The sequence below is a fragment of the Chlorocebus sabaeus genome, chromosome 9 (assembly GCF_047675955.1).
Source record: "Chlorocebus sabaeus isolate Y175 chromosome 9, mChlSab1.0.hap1, whole genome shotgun sequence".
NCBI classification, from domain to species: domain Eukaryota; kingdom Metazoa; phylum Chordata; class Mammalia; order Primates; family Cercopithecidae; genus Chlorocebus; species Chlorocebus sabaeus.
The window spans coordinates 51,681,498-51,697,285 of NC_132912.1; the positions used below are offsets into that span (position 1 = coordinate 51,681,498).

General features: G+C 46.5%; 1 protein-coding gene across 11 annotated transcripts in view; it reads left to right on the top strand.

The window, feature by feature from the left end:
- The window catches only part of ARHGAP22 (Rho GTPase activating protein 22), a 211,688-nt gene that overhangs the window by 66,504 nt on the left and 129,396 nt on the right, over positions 1-15,788 (top strand). For 10 of the 11 annotated variants that reach the window (XM_073018992.1, XM_038008917.2, XM_038008915.2 and 7 more), the window contains one exon: positions 4,237-4,436. In XM_073018992.1, coding sequence (XP_072875093.1) covers positions 4,237-4,436 — 200 coding nt within the window. Of the gene's footprint in view, positions 1-4,236; positions 4,437-4,780; positions 7,574-15,788 lie in introns of those variants that run through there. The other variant, XM_073018993.1, reaches the window with a different exon arrangement.

The window sequence follows — 15,788 nt, forward strand, 5'->3', positions numbered from 1 at the left end:
TTCTGTATCAGAATCACATTCCATGACTTCAGTCCCTCCTGAAGACCCCAAAGAGTGCTCTGCAAACATCTGTGGAAGGACAAAAGGTTCTCCATAGCCCTTGAAGATTCTGTGATAAGACATAAAGGAAAATTCACGAATAGACAGTGGAGGCTGAGCCAACCCACCTGCTCCAGAGACTCCTCACCGCCAGGGGAAACAACATCTGTCGAGTCTCATGGTAGAAATCTCACGTAATTAAACAACAAAAGCCCAGGCACTAGTGACCTAATTTGGCCAGCAATTCTCAACTCATTAAAGGAATTTTAGAGATGAGCAAGTTGAGACCCAGATAAGAAAACTCAGTAACCAAAGGGGCACATCTGTCCCTGTCCTCCTCAGTCCCCTGGCCAGGCTCCACTCGAGCCCAGCAGTCCTGATAATCCTTGTCAGCTCCACCTCACAGGGCCTGATGCAGCCCCCACCCTGGAAACGGACTGGCGAGTGCTGCTGAATCCAGCCCTGCTCAGCCCTTCACTGGCTTGAGATGGAGAAGGGGAGGGGGCAGCCCTGGAGCAGGATGGCCCCTTCTGATGCTGTTCTGGCACTTCTGGCACAACCCCACCTGTCTCATCAGAGGCTCAGCTCACCCTCGTCTGGGCAGGGTGGTTTCTTCCAAGTCTTTGTCCTCCACACAGGGCTGCTGAGGTTGCAGAGCAGCCAGGGCTGTGCAGCACAGATGCGGGATAGGGTGCTACAGGTGTCTGGAAATACAGGTGTCTGGAAATTCCAGGTTGTAGGAAGACTTGCAGGAAAGGACTGGGGCTCCTGTGGAGAGAAAAAGGGGGCCCGGTAGCTCTGGGCCTCCAGGACTCCGGGTTTTTATGCCACTGAGTTTGACTTGGTGCTCCTCCTGCTGTGGGCAATCAGCTAAATAGGCAAAGAGAGTGAGCAGATGTCTCATACAATTAGTAAAAGCCGATGCAAAGATGTTCCAGCTGATTAATCAGAACAGCTAAGATAATAACTATGTGTCATTTTATACCTACTAAATTATGGAGTAGGAATGCTCAAATTATACTATTTCATGTTGGTGGTGATGGGGAAAGTGGCACACTGGCATAATTGTGTGGTGGAATATAGCCACACGCCATCTCTAGAAGGCAGTGTGTAGTGGCATTTAAAGGGCCAGGGGCCAGAGAGCGGTCCATTCTCTGCTCTGTGACCTCGCTGCTTGGAGCCCAGCTTTAGGACACAAATTCTGCATGGAGACATCCACTGCACCATCTCCATTATCCTAATCCTCATCACCATAGTAACCCATTGCTAGGCACCCGTACATCTAAGCACTCTGCAGTTAAGGTATCTCCCCTTTGCCAGCTTGCCCTGCTGGGTGAGATGTTATCATCTCATATGGGCCCAGTTTTCTGACTGGAAAACTGAGGCACAGAGAGTTCACAGAGCTGGCGGTGATGCAAACCAAGCCTTAGTCCAAAGCCTGTATTTCTCCAGTTGGGTCCCAACATCTTTTTAATTAAATACCTCACATTGAGGAGAATGCCAATACCCATCAATGTGAAAATCTAAAGGCAATGTATGGTGTGTCCATTTGCAGGGATAGTAACCAGTCATAGAAATAAAGGAGGGAAGCACACTCTAAATCCACATGAACAAGCGTGGGGATCAACCCCACAGAGGGGAGGGAACAAAAGTGCCGATCATTCTGAAACACAGATAAGGTGAAGCTCAAGCCCAGGTTCAGGGCACTGTTGGGCTTCAGAGGGGGCTGTTTTCCTTGAAAGGCCTGGGCCATGTGATCCACATTCAGCTCCCTGCATTGCCTTCCCTTTAGTCTCTGGAAAAAAACCACTGTCCTGAGGAATCACCAATCCAGCTTCAGTGGGCAGGAGCAAGCATGCAAACAACCCACTTCCTCTCTGGGCCAAAACACAGCCGAGGCAAGGCTAGAGCATTCAACCCTAACCTCTCCAGCAGCAGAGGGATGGCAACAGGGAATCAAGGCAGAGTGGGTGAGGACGTAGACAGTGGCTAGTGGTACCCATAGATCTATCACAGCTACTTGGGTGCCAGAGAGAAGAGATGAGGCCTCCTGTGAATGCTGCTGTTGTCCATGAGCCAACCCCTTCCAGAGCAGGGGCCTGTGTAAAAGTGATGGATTCAGTATTATACCCCAGGCTGTATGACACTTGAGGTGAAGGTGTGAACACCACTGCTGGGGTGATTGGACTCAACACCAGGCCGTGGGGGCTACGAAGTCCGGCAGAGTCAAAGGAATGAGAAAAGACAAGTTGAGAGAGAAAGTGGGACCAGGGGGCCAATGCTAGTATGGAGGCTGTGAAGGCCCGGAACTCTGGGAGCCCACACTATTTATCGCTGATCAAACAAAGAAACAGGTGGTAAGGAGTTGGGGGTTGAAATGAAGCAGTATGTCAAGTGAATGAGCTACAACTGTGATGGTTTAGCATTTTCTTTGAAACATATGGCTACTTGAGATAATGGGAGTGCTAGAAGCAAGGAGCCAGCAAGTCTGGACACATTGCAAAGGCCACAAGGGGTTTTAGACCCTGGACCCTGGACATGTTCCAAGCCCTGCCTCAGCTTCTCTCCCAACACTCAGCTTTTCTCCCAACACACCAGGCTATAATGTGTCCTCAGACACTGCCTGAGTGCTATGTAATATTTAATGTAATGTTAAGATACAAAAAATACCTAACAATAAGGATGACCCTAAGTATCCAGTGATATTTGACCACCATGACTTATGTCTATTCCCTGCCCCCCACAGTGATGAGGACATGCATGTAGAACTGGGTAAGACATCATCTCCTCCAGTCCCCCCCCTTCAGTTCAGAGTGGCAGAAAAGCAATCACACAGATAATCACTAGCCATGGGTCACCTGTCCTGGTAGGGGAGGGAGTGACTATTTGGAGGAGATTCAGAAGGAAGGCTCCATGGAGGATGTGTCCTTTGAGTTGGCTCTTGAAGGATGTGTAGGAGCTCACCATGCAACTAATGCCAGGGTATGGATGGGAGAGGGATGGAAGAAAAGTCCAGGCTAGTGGGAACATGTGGGCAGAAGTAGGCCAGGCTTAGAGAACTGCAGTCACTAGTGTAGTGGGAAGAGCTTACACACACACATACACAGAATCACAGATACAGTGCAAGAATTGTAGGTCACAGGTACTGTGCTTTCCAATCACAAGTTAGGATCCATGGTCTAAGAATTACAGGTGTGATTACATTTGAAGTCAGAATTATTTCTCCAGAGTTCAAGATGGCCCCTCCCACTGATCACTGTGGCAATGGCCTTGATACTGGCCAGAGAGAGGAGAGGAGCTTCCCTGGGGACAGGGGAGAGTGAAGGAGGGGGACAGAAGGGGAAGGGGTAGGGGCAGAGGGGACAAGAATTCAGTCGTCCCTGCGAAGGGCAGCACCAACCTTGGCAGGGTGCAGCTCAGCACCATCAACCAGAAGGACCTGCAGGGCTCACGGGCGCTCAGAAGCTCTGGGGTAGGAGTGCTGGCCCTTCTGCCCTCCCAGTCAGCCACCAACAAGCCACAGCAAACAGCTGAAGCAGAGGCCCCACTTTGGGATGATCCCAGAGAACAAATACAAAGGCTTTGGGGGGTCTGATGCCTCCACAGGAGAGGGACTAAGCAGAAGCCAGATCTGGGTGGGGCCAGCTCCCTCTGGACCTGAGCAACAAGAATCCTGCTAGACTGTGAGCTCCAGGAGGATACAGATGTTTATCTGTTTTTTATTTCACTACTTTGTCCCCTGGAAAACTGGAACAGTTCTGTGCACATAGTAAGAAATCAATAAACAATGGCTGAATGAATAAATTAATCATTGAACAAATGAACGGATGGATGGATGAATCCATGGATTCATGGATGGATGCATGGATGGATACACGGATGGATGCATGGATGGATACATGGATGCATGGATGAACAAACCTGGAGGAATGAAGAACCCAGGATCCCAGGGACAGAGCAGAAACTAACCAGGTGGGCAGGCTGTACCCCTACCCCAGGGGGATCACTGCAGGCTGCTGCACAGATGCTCCAACCCATGCCCCTTCAATGCCAAGGGGAAGTAGGCCCAGCTGCTCACATCCTGCTGACCTGGGCTCCCATGCCTCAGTCACGAGGCAGCTAGGACACTGGGATGGGGGCAGGACTGATAGCAGGCATGCTGCCTTCATGCTCACTGTGTGTGTCCTTGGCTTGCAGCCCGTTCCAAGAGCCTGGTGATGGGGGAGCAGAGCCGGAGCCCCGGGCAGACGCCATGCCCTCACAGGCTGGGCCCCGTGCTGAAGGCGGGCTGGCTGAAGAAGCAGAGGAGCATCATGAAGAACTGGCAGCAGCGCTGGTTTGTGCTGCGTGGGGATCAGCTTTTCTACTACAAGGACAAAGATGAGATCAAGCCCCAGGTGAGAAGTGCATGTGCGGTCTGCCACGGGCATCACAGCAGGGCTCCACAAGAGGGAAGACCATGCCCAGGAGAAGGGAGGAAGGCACAGAGTCACTGACTCCATCACAGTGATATTTTGCCAGGATTTCCAAAGTAATTTTCATTCTTATCCCCCATGTTCTTGGTATCACAGGCTGTTTTACTGGAACATGTCCACAACTTCTGCAATGAAAATGTTTCCTTAAAATGCTGATAGAGAACGTCCCTGCCCAACTTAAGAAAACAACCCTTCCATGTCTTTTTGGCCCCTTCATGCTTCCAAGAAAATGTACATGCACACGTTTCATTACTTCTGTCTTGCAGGAAAATGGATCACCAGACATATCTAGCCTCAAACTGAAACCTGGCTCACTCTGAAGCCCTTGTGCCTATCCCACATAGGGTTTCTGTGTCCAGAACTATGAGACCCACATTTTAAGCAGGTGCTTTAAATGTCTGCCTTTCTATCCAAATTGCACTAAGTTTACTCCCTCAGAGCAGCTAGTAGCCCCACCCACCACAGTGTAGCCTCCTCACACAGCAGCCCATGCAAACGTCGTAATAAGATACTCTGTGTGCTGCCATCCAAGACACCTGAGCCAGAAGCACTTGGGCAATCCAGTCCCTGTGATGGATTTCAGAGAGAGAAAGGGTATCTCTTGGGCAGAAAATGGGAATGGACCTTAAAGGACTTGTCCCAAAAGCTGCTCCTAGTCACGGGTCCAAGTCAGAGTGGGCAGATCCCCTTGTTTGGGGTCACAGGTCACAGAATCTTGATGGGAAGGGGCCTGGTTCACATCCCAGCCATCCCCACAGTGTGGGGGCAGAGAGGGGCTCTGGGATGGGCAAGGAGTGAAGGGGGAGCTGGGCATGAGAAAATGTCCCTTTCTCCCCTCTTTCAGTTCTTCTGAGCACGTCAAGGATGAAGTGTCAACCCTGTGAGCCTACCTTTGACACTTCTCAAACACTTGGATCCTCCTTTTAAACAAAATATGGGGGCGTGGGGGTGAAAGGGGAACAGGCCTCATCTTACTTAGAGCCTTCAGTGCAACAGGCACTGGCTGCTCATGAATAACTTTCTGCCTTCATTCTGTTCATTCCAATAGCTACCTCTATGGAAAGTAATTCTGGTTCCCACTTGTGGTAGAGGTATCAGTTTTCCTTTCTAAAATATTGTGTATTGACATTAAAACCAAAAACTGTTTCACAGCAACGTGAATGCGCTTAATGGCACTTACCTATACACTTAAAAGTGGTTCAAATAGTAGACTTTGTGTTACACATACATTACCACAATAAAAATAAATTAATTAGACGACTGCTTCAGGAAAACTTTTACACAAATAATAGCACAGATGAAACGTGAGTATGACAAAAATCATGAAGGTGGATTCAGAAAACCCCTATATTGTCCAGCCTCCTTGAGTGTATGAGAAAGGAGAACTCTGAGCAGTTAAGTGAGCCGGATAGGAACTCTGGAATCAGCTAGATCTGAACGAGACCTAGCATGCCAGCTGTGCAGTGCGAACAAAAGTTTTCTGAAATGGAACATGGAGGAAAGAGACTTTATTCCAGTGAACAGTTTGCAAACTGGGGACACGCAGCTTCCCTGTAAAAGGTGAAGGTGTGTTCCAGAAAACATAAGTGAGGGTTTTATAGCAAACGTGCCAGCCTAGGTTCCCAATCAGGTCTGTTTATGCAAATGAAGGATTCAGACTCATTTAGTTCTGAGAATTGATACAGCCGAGCACGGGAAGGTGAGTTCTGATTGGTTGGTTCAGGTGAACTCTGATTGGCTGGTTCAGGTGAGCTCTGAAAGTCCCAAAGTTAAACAGGAGTCTGGTCTTTAGGGGAAGGCAGAGTACATGTGTGATCCGTGGTCATCCAATGTCCACTTGGCCCTATTTTAAATTTAGGCCCAGTTAGCCCCTGGGGACTTATCTTGAAGGACTGGCTGTTTCAGGTTCACATTTGTTTACAATGGCTTGGGAGGAGTCCTTTATTTATTTATTTATTTTTACTTTAGATTGTATCAATTGTAAAATGGAGACAATATTACCTCCATCACAGGAATGAACTGGGGTTAAATTGTATAACGTACACATAACTGGGTACAAATCCTAACACACTGGATACTCAGATCTGAGCCCACAAGCCCACCCAGCCCTGCCCTCACCTGGCCCCCAACTGCCTCCCAGGCTCACCCCTAGGCTGGGCACCATGCTTCTGGTTCCCCACAGTCATTTCCTTCTGGCCTCCCAGTTTTGTAGACCAGCCTTGGCCCTTCAATAGTGTCTTGGCTTTCCTGGCTGACCTGTTGGTGACCTGTCACTCTGATTACTGTGAACAGAGTTGCCAGAATTGCCCCCAGCCTTTCAGAGCCCTGCCTGGACCCTTACTGTCACCCTCCTCCTGGCCAAGCCCACAGCACTGCCTCCTGGGAGCAGGACTTTGTGATGCTGGGAGAGCCTGGGTTTTCATGACCCTGAGGCCACACAGGCCACACCTGGACAGAGCCTCCTCTGCCACAGGCGTCCCCACGTATTCCTTATAGTGAGCCTTGAGGTGGCCCTGGGAGCCCTCACCCATCAACTAGCTCCATAAGGAACCTCTCTCTCCTGAAATTTCTGAGCCAGACACTCCTCTCCCTTCCCTGCCACGTTTTCCAGACCTCCGCATCCTCTGGTGGAAGCAACTAATAAAACGGAGGCGTAGACATCCACAGTCAACAGCCTGCACAGAAGAGCAGCCCTCAAGCCCAATCCAAAATGGACCAGGGCATTTATTGTCAGGGAGCACGTTGGATCATGAGAGGGGTCAGTGTCTTCCAGCAGATGCCAGCATTTGCCCCCAGAGCTCTTGTGGCCTTTCTGGGTCTGGCTGGTACTCACTCCCAATGCCTCTTGGGACATTAAAACTTCTCCCCATTTCCCCCAACAAAGCCTGGCTTCTATGGCACCCCACTGCCCAGGTTCCCAATCTCAAGGCAAATGTCGGTCAATTTTGATTCATTCAGCTTATCAGTATGATCTCAAACTTGCACAGCTGCCGGCAAAATAGCCTCACAAATTTCTGTTTAATTGCATGAACTGCATGTAATAGACTAATTCTCAATATCTGGTTCCTGGAAAAATATGCTCTGCTCACTGTTCTCAGTGACAGGGGGCCCAGGCGGTCAGCATGCTCCTGTAGGACGGGCTGCACCAGCAGATGTAACTGTCGGGAGGAGGGATATCCAGCCACACTTGATGCTGCGCAGAGCTCACAACACAGGAGGAGAATCACTCCCAGCCCACATTCCTTGTTCTCTCTCCAAAGCCCTATCTCTTCCCCTCTCCCCATCTTGCTGGCAGGAGGGTCAGCAGAGGACAGAGAGCATAGAGACAAGACAGTTCAAGACGGAGAAAGAGGAAGCAGCTTGTGCAAGCTCAGATGGAAAGATCAGGCAAAGGCATGTCACAGCAGAGCCTGAAAATGCGCCCTTGTTCCTCCAGCTTTTCCCAGCACCTGTCCCTGAGGGTTTCCAGCAGACAGATCCCACAGTTTCACAAGTAAAGGCTTCCAGGTTTTTTAAACCTTAGTGATTTTAGCTTGTGCTTGGAATGTTGAGTCATGAAAACTCCTGCCACATTCTTTGTTGATCAGCCTGGTCTATTTCCACTGTTGGGAACTCACTTTAAGTCTAGTTATCTTGGTCCTTTATTTGTTGTGGGTTTCTTGGCTTTGAATAGAAATGGAACAGAATAGACATGGAAAGTATAACTCCCAAAACCTAAGACCAAAAAAAAAGTAAAAAATCAAATGTGATCAGTTGAGCAAATGGGACAAAATGGGGAAAAGGAAAAAAAAAAAAAAAACAAAAGAAAGACAAGTAAAAAACAAATAAGAGAGTAAAAGAAGGTACAAACATTTTGTTTCTCCTAATAAATGTGAATAGGTTAGATTCATCTATCCCTTAAAATAGAAAGTGTGAACTGGGTCTAATAAAGAGAGAGGAATAAACAAAAAGATTAAAAAGCAAAAGAACAAAAAAAAAAAAAGGTAAGAAAGTAAATGTGAGCAAAAAGAAAGCACATTTAGTAACATCAAATAAAGTAGAATTCAACATGCTAAGAAAAAAGGGGAACAGAGAGATATAGTTCCCAATATAGATAACCTACTGAGAAAAGAGAGCAGCTGTGAACTTTACTGCTCCTAATGACACAGCTTTGAGGAAGACATAAACAAAGAACACTCATTGTTTTCCCTTTAAAAAAAAAAAAAACTTTTTCAAAAAAATGAAATCAGAGACCCATTCACTGTCAATAATGCTAAAGCAAAAAAGACAAGTTAATAACAAAATGACATTGAGGAGAGTGTGCAGGTATGAGAGAGCAAGGATCAAACACACACACACACACACATACACACACACATACATACTGCGTAATACCTCTGCAGTTAATGAGAAAACCAAAGCTCAAATTCAAACTTCCAGTTAAGGGTGACATTTAAAAGTCACATCTGGCTTCTCTGCATCACAAGACTTCAAGATACAGCACGAAAGTGATGTTTTTAAAGGCACGAGCACAACTAGATGGAAAGAACATGAGGGGAGACAGCGTTCTGGATGCAGGAAAACAGATGAGGGAGAGGCTGCTGATCTATTCAGCTGATCCAAGACAGCTAAATCCCAAGCCAGCACAAAGGAGGGCACGGAAGCTGTCTGGTTTGCAAAACAAAACTCCTCAAAGACTTGGGGCTTGGTAGGACTAGATATCTCTGGAAATGAGGGCAAAAAAGGAGCTTAGGACAGGAGCACTGGGTGAAGGTTAACTTAGAAAAAAGCAGTTAGGGCCGGGCGCAGTGGCTCATGCCTCTAATCCCAGCACTTTGGGAGGCCAAGGCAGGCAGATCACTTGAGGTCAGGAGTTCGAGACCAGCCTGACCAATATGGTGAAACCCTGTTTCTACTAAAAACACAAAAATTAGCTGGGCGTGCTGGCACATGCCTGTAATCATAGTTACTCAGGAGGCTGAGGCAGGAGAATTGCTTGAACCTGGGAGGTGGAGGTTGACACGAGATTGGACCACTGCACTTCAGTCTGGGCAATAGAGCAAGACTCCGTCTCCAAAAAGAAATACCAAAAAAAAAGCAGTTATATCTCAGATTTTCTGAACAATCCAGTGCCAGGAGGTGACTGCCTGCCCCCACTCAGCTGTAAGGCTGGAGTTGTATTCTCTGAGCATAAGAGGGAGTCCTTCAGACTGGGGACTCTGGCTCTGTTCTTGGTGGAGTATCTTAGAGAACAGGAAGGTTGGGTGAACATCAATGTGCCGACCAGTTGCTTAGCCCCCAGTCTCCATCCACATTTGGTTCCCAAGCCCCAGCAGTCAGTAGTAGCCCCCAGGAAGGAAACTGATGAATTTTCTCCAGTAACTTTCTCCAGAGGTTCTCCAGTAAAATGGCTAAGTTGGACCTCCCTGTGTATGCCCTGCCTGTCCTCAGACACCACACAGTCAGCTCCATAGAGAACCATTCCCAAGTGGGAGTGATAGGTCTGGTGCAGCAGACATTCGAGGAAAGACTCTCATTTGAGGAACCGAGACAAAAACAGGAAGAAAACAAAAAGCAAGTTGCAGGCAGCAGATAGTGTGCAGGGGGAGGAAAATTGTTATACAAAACTACTATAATATCCTAAGAGAGAATCTGTAAATACGGAAGAGTCAGAGGTAGAACCCATCCCCAGAAGTCAGAAATAAGATATCATGAATAAAAAACTCCAAAGAAGGTCTGATGAAAACTTGACACTCCTAGGAAGAAGAGGACAATAAGGGAGACAACCCAACGTCCGAATAGAAGGAGTTTTAGAAAGAGAGAAGAGAGAAATGAAGGGAAAGGAGTCTTTAGAGAAATGCTTGAAATAAATTCCCCAGGATGGGAGTATAAACACTAAATACTAACTGAGATAACCAAAATTACCGTAGAGGTTTGGGAAGGCGTGTGGTCGGGTGGTGGTGGGTGTGGGGGTGATGTGGGTGGAGAAGGGGCAGAAAACAAAGTCTCACCACACATGCTAGGAAATCCATAGACAATGACTAAAATGTAAAATCAAAAAGGAGTAACATAAGCATACTAATTAGAAATAAATATCTTTAAAAAAATGGTAAGAAACCTCATCTGAGAGCACAGAACATGGTGACAGATTCAGGCAATGGCAGAGGAAGAATTTGCTGCCTCATGATAAGCTGTGTAGAACTCTTGATTCTTCAAACTATGTGCAAGTATAACTTTCATTGTAAAAAAAAATAAAAAAGTGAAATAAGACGGAAATAATTTATTTTTGAGATTTTGAGAATACGAATAAGACAAAGCAGAGCCACGGGGCAGGGATGTAGGGCAGGGGAGTGAGCTGGTGACAGGGTCAGCTTGCATTTTTTTCTGTGTTATTGTAATTTCTCATGTTGAGATTATCTTCATGTAAGTCCATATTTTAAAGTATTTTAAAAATTTAAACAAGAAAGGAAAAACTAAAACCAAAAAAAGAAAGAAATGCAGCAGGGTCACAGCCCTAGAGGGTTCTTTGGATGACCAGGAGGAGAAGGGGGAGGCCAGGTCAAGGGCTTCCTCTTCTAGAAAGGGCCACTGAGCCCCACACTGGCCTCTGAAGAGGCCCTGGCATATTGGAGGATCTTGGAAGATGTGTTCAGAATGAACCTAGGGATGGGGTGGAAGGTTCATGATGCTGTGTGTCTGGCAGCCCACTCCCAGTGGGGAGCCCATAGTCTCTGAAGCGTACGGCATAGGATGCTCATCCTACAGGTGGGAACACAAAACGCAGATGTGGGACCAGAGGACACCTGTAGAGGGGCTTCACTGCCACACCCAGGATCTAGGTCGTCACTCCATGGGCTACGATGGGGGTCGGTGAAGGTTGTGGGTTGCTAAGACTTGGCCATCAGAGCCCCAAGAGGAGAGTCATCCTGCAGCAGCACAGATAGGGGCTGGCCAGGACCAGGCTGGAAGCAGAAAGGCCACTTAGATGGGGCTCATGTTCTAATATCAGCTGAGGCCAAGAAAATCCTCACCATGCTGGAACAAGGGCGAGGGGCCTTGGAAGAAGCAGGGGAGGGAGCATGGCAGGCGGAGTTTGGAATCCACACTTCCCCCGCCCACCCATCTGCCATGGTTGATGCAACATTATATTCTAGAAAAGGCAATTTAAAAATCACTTTGAGAGTAGGCTAGATTTCTGTTGTATGCTGGGTTTTTTTTTTCCAGGAGAATAATTGAGGGAAGCTCAGCAATAAGGAGCCATAGGAGATTGATTTAAAGTTTGATGTAATTGAGTAAAAGCTTGGGACTAGGGGAGAGGAAGACAAGATGGATGGCAAAGCACATGCACTTCTAGGAGTGGAACATTAATATTGAACAGTCAGAAACCAGAAATCTTTAAGAAAGAGGAAACCTCAGGGGAAGAAAGAGAGGTCATCCTATCCCATAGCTTGAAGATCACAGGAATATTTCAGCCTGCAGGAAATCTTCTCATTTCCTAGCCCATTGTTTAGCAAACTTGTACGTCAAAAACAAAAACAAAAAACAAAATGTTGCTTTCATGAACTCTGTGTTAGTCCATTCTCCCATTGCTATAAAGAAATACCTGAGACTGTATGATTTTTTTTTAAGAGGTTTAATTGGCTGATAGTTCTGCAGGCTGTACAGGAAGCCTGATGCTGACCTCTACTCCGCTTCTGAGGAGGCCTCAGGAAACTTACAATCATGGCAGAAGGCGAACAGGGAGTCATGTAACATGGCCAGAGCAGGAGCAAAAGAGAGAGCAGGGAGGTGCCACACACACTTTTAAACCACCAGATCTCAAGAGAACTCACTCTCTATTTTGAGGACAGCACTGAGAAGATGGTGCTAAACCACTAGAGAAACCGCTCCCATGATCCAATCACCTCCCGCCAGGCCCCACCTTCAACACTGGGGATTACAATTCAACATGAGATTTGGGTGGAGTCACAGAGCCAAACTCCTTCCTGAGTCCTTGACCTGGAGTAGATGCCTGGGTTGTCTCCATTTCTCAAATGACAGAACTGAAGGGCTGACATCAGGCCAAGACTAATAGGTACTCACTCTCAGATAGCGCCTGAAGGCTGACACAAGTTCAGTGAGACTGCTAGGACAACCCCCTGCTGTGCCATTAATGTCTGCCCAGAAAACCTCACACCTTTAGCAGGCTCTGTCTTCCACGGCCCTCATCTCAGCACCACCTGGGGGTGTAATGAAGATGCCATCAGGTGTCAGAGCTCATCTTGTGCTCACAGCTCACAGGACTGCCCCTGTATCAGATGCCCTTCACTTCTAGACCTCATAACTTCCACCCAGCTCAAGTTGATTTAGCAAACCCTAACTGTGCATCCTTCTTAAGTTTTAAATTGTTACTCAACCAGCCAAGAGGATGTCATTACTATTATTATATTACTGCTTTGATATTGCTCTTGTTATTTATAACTCTTCCTCAATTTAATGTCTGTTCTCCATTCTAGATCATAAACCTCATTCAGGCAGGGTTTCAATCTGTCTTTTTATTTCTCTTTTCCCATCACCTAGCAGTACTTGACACATAATTGGTACCCAGTAATATGGGATGCTTACATGAATAATTGAATGAATGAATGAATGAAGGAAGGAAGGAAAATAAATGAAATGAATGAGTGCATAGTGTGGCCCAGATTTGTATTAGATCCTCAATGGAAAAATACTTTATTGTTTTTGTAAAGTGCCTGAGGATTGGCAAAGAGCTTATTGACTGCCTTCCCTATTAGATTGTAAGCCCAAGGTCAAGTTTTTGTCTATCTTGTTTATTTCTGTGTCTCAGTATCCAGAACAATGCCTGACACATAGTAAAAGCTCAATAACCACTTGTTCAATAAACATTCACATAGCATCTCTACAAGGCCAGGCACAATCAATTTCCACTGTACTGCTGAAGAATGTAGGGCTCAAGAAGGTAGAATGAAAGCTTTTATACTATAATGGAAAAAACCATAATACGGCTGGGCACGGTGGCTCACCCCTGTAATCCCAGCACTTTGGGAGGCCGAGGCAGGCGGATCACGAGGTCAGGAGATCGAGACCATCCAGGCTAACACGGTGAAACCCCGTCTCTACTAAAAAATACAAAAAATTGGCCAGGCGTGGTGGTGTGCTCCTGTAGTCCCAGCTACTCGGGAGGCTGAGGCAGAAGAATGGCGTGAACCCGGGAGGCGGAGCTTGCAGTGAGCCGAGATCGTGCCACTGCACTCCAGCCTGGGCTACAGAGCCAAACTCTATGTCAAAAAAAAAAAAAAAAAAAAAAACCATAATATTTGGAACCAGAATACCTGGCTTCAAGTCCCACTTATACCACCTACTAGCTATAGATTTGGGAAGATCATTGAAGCCCTTTTATTCCTACTTTTGGTGTGGTCCTTTGAGGCTGTGGTTTCACTAAGCATTGGACAAATGGAAGTTGCTGTGGTTGATAGTGTTGTCAATGCTGCCTAAACGCTCCGAGATAAGACTGTTATAATTCTTAGAATGGGTTCTGAAATGAAATACCTTCAAGAAGCATGCAAGGCATCTAATATGAAATATAAAAAGGAAGTTGCAGACCTAGAAAACAATGATTGCCTGAGCATGCAGGGCTCCCTGAGACCAGCCCCTCAGAGAGTCCTCACTCCCTTTCTGGATTAGGAGTCCAGACTAGTGGTGGTAGGTCTGCCACGAATACCTGGTGTCTAAATTTTAGCATGTCATATTACAAGATCTTGCATGATAGAGAAAAATGGCAGATTTCTGGTGAGTAACCAGGATGGTTCTAGCTGGTAACTAGAAAATATATTTCACTCTCTGAGCCTCAGTTTCCTCCTCGTAAGTTGAGAATAACCACACCTACCTTATAGGACTACGATAAGAGTAAGCTCAACCATCAGGAAATACCCTAGTGGTGGCCTTCTCCCCTGGGTGGAACTTTACCCAGTGAAGGTTTAGCAAATCATTCAACACAATCAAACAGTGAAGTCTAGGGGCAGGCAACATGGCTCCAACCTCGTCTCTGCCTTACTTTATGAGTTTGATCAACAGTTTGAATCTAAATAAAAGCTAACTTTTATATATCTGATGAACCAGGCTTTGTTGTAAGTGTTTTGCATGTATTAACTTGCTTTAATTCTCACAGCAACCCTGCAAGACACATGGTAGAGAATCCCAAAGATTGTTACCACTCATTCCTGCCCCTTCTCCCAACAAGCAGAGTCTATTTCCCTTCCCCTTGAATCTGAGCTGTCTTTGTGACTATTGGACAAACAGAATAAGACAGAAGTGATGCTGTGCCATTTCCAGGTTTGGTCTCTGTTAACTTAAAAATCACACAATTTATGAATTTGGAAAGGAGATCTTATTTTTCATAAAAGGTTGCAAGCTGCAGGCTGACCATCTGCAGGCGAGGAAGCATAGCCTCTGGTAGACCCCGAAAGGCAGACATTTTGAGGGAATAGATGGTAAGGCAGGAATTTATGCTGAACAGATTAGCTAAGCAGGGTTACAAGAGGAGCTATGAATATTCACAAAGAGGGTCCTGATGCATGCCTACTGAACACCCATACTACATGTGACCCATATTCACTCTGGAGCAGAGATTTAACATTTAAATGCATTGCAGGTAGGCCCTATACAGCAATAGGTGAAGCAGGGACATGAAGGCACTCCGTGTGCAGCCTCCTGTTAACTGGTCAGAGCCAGCCCATGGTTGGTGGTCTTTTATCAGGAGAAAATTACTGACATCCATCTCTCATCCAATCAAAGCTGCAGTTGCAACTTGTGGACCAGGGGTTGGGGATCAGTTAGTCAAGGTCTAATGGTGAACTACAATTGTTTTAGCACTTGTTTCTTGGGGCCAGTGCCTGTTGAACTGCTAGAGAAAAAGAAAAACCTGTGACACTTAGAACATCGTTTATTCTTTAAGTGTAGGGGTATGTGACTTAACTTTTGGTTGGAATGGCCTTGGGTCTTATTTATAACTTGGTATCTTATTGCCATGAATTCAGTCATATGATCACTACTGTAACATTACTGCTGGTCAGATATTGTGTCTAAACTGAAGAAGGATGTAGCAAGGCATGTTTGACCTCCTATCATGGCCAGGAACTCAGTTTTTAAGGTTTCTCTAGGTTCCCCTTGGCCAAGAGTGTATTTATTCGGTCAGATGGGGGCCTTAGGATTTAATTCTAGTTCTCATCCCTAAGAAGCCAAGCAAGTTTCTGCTTTGCTCTGAAAAGCTGCCACCATGCTGTAAGAATGCTTGAA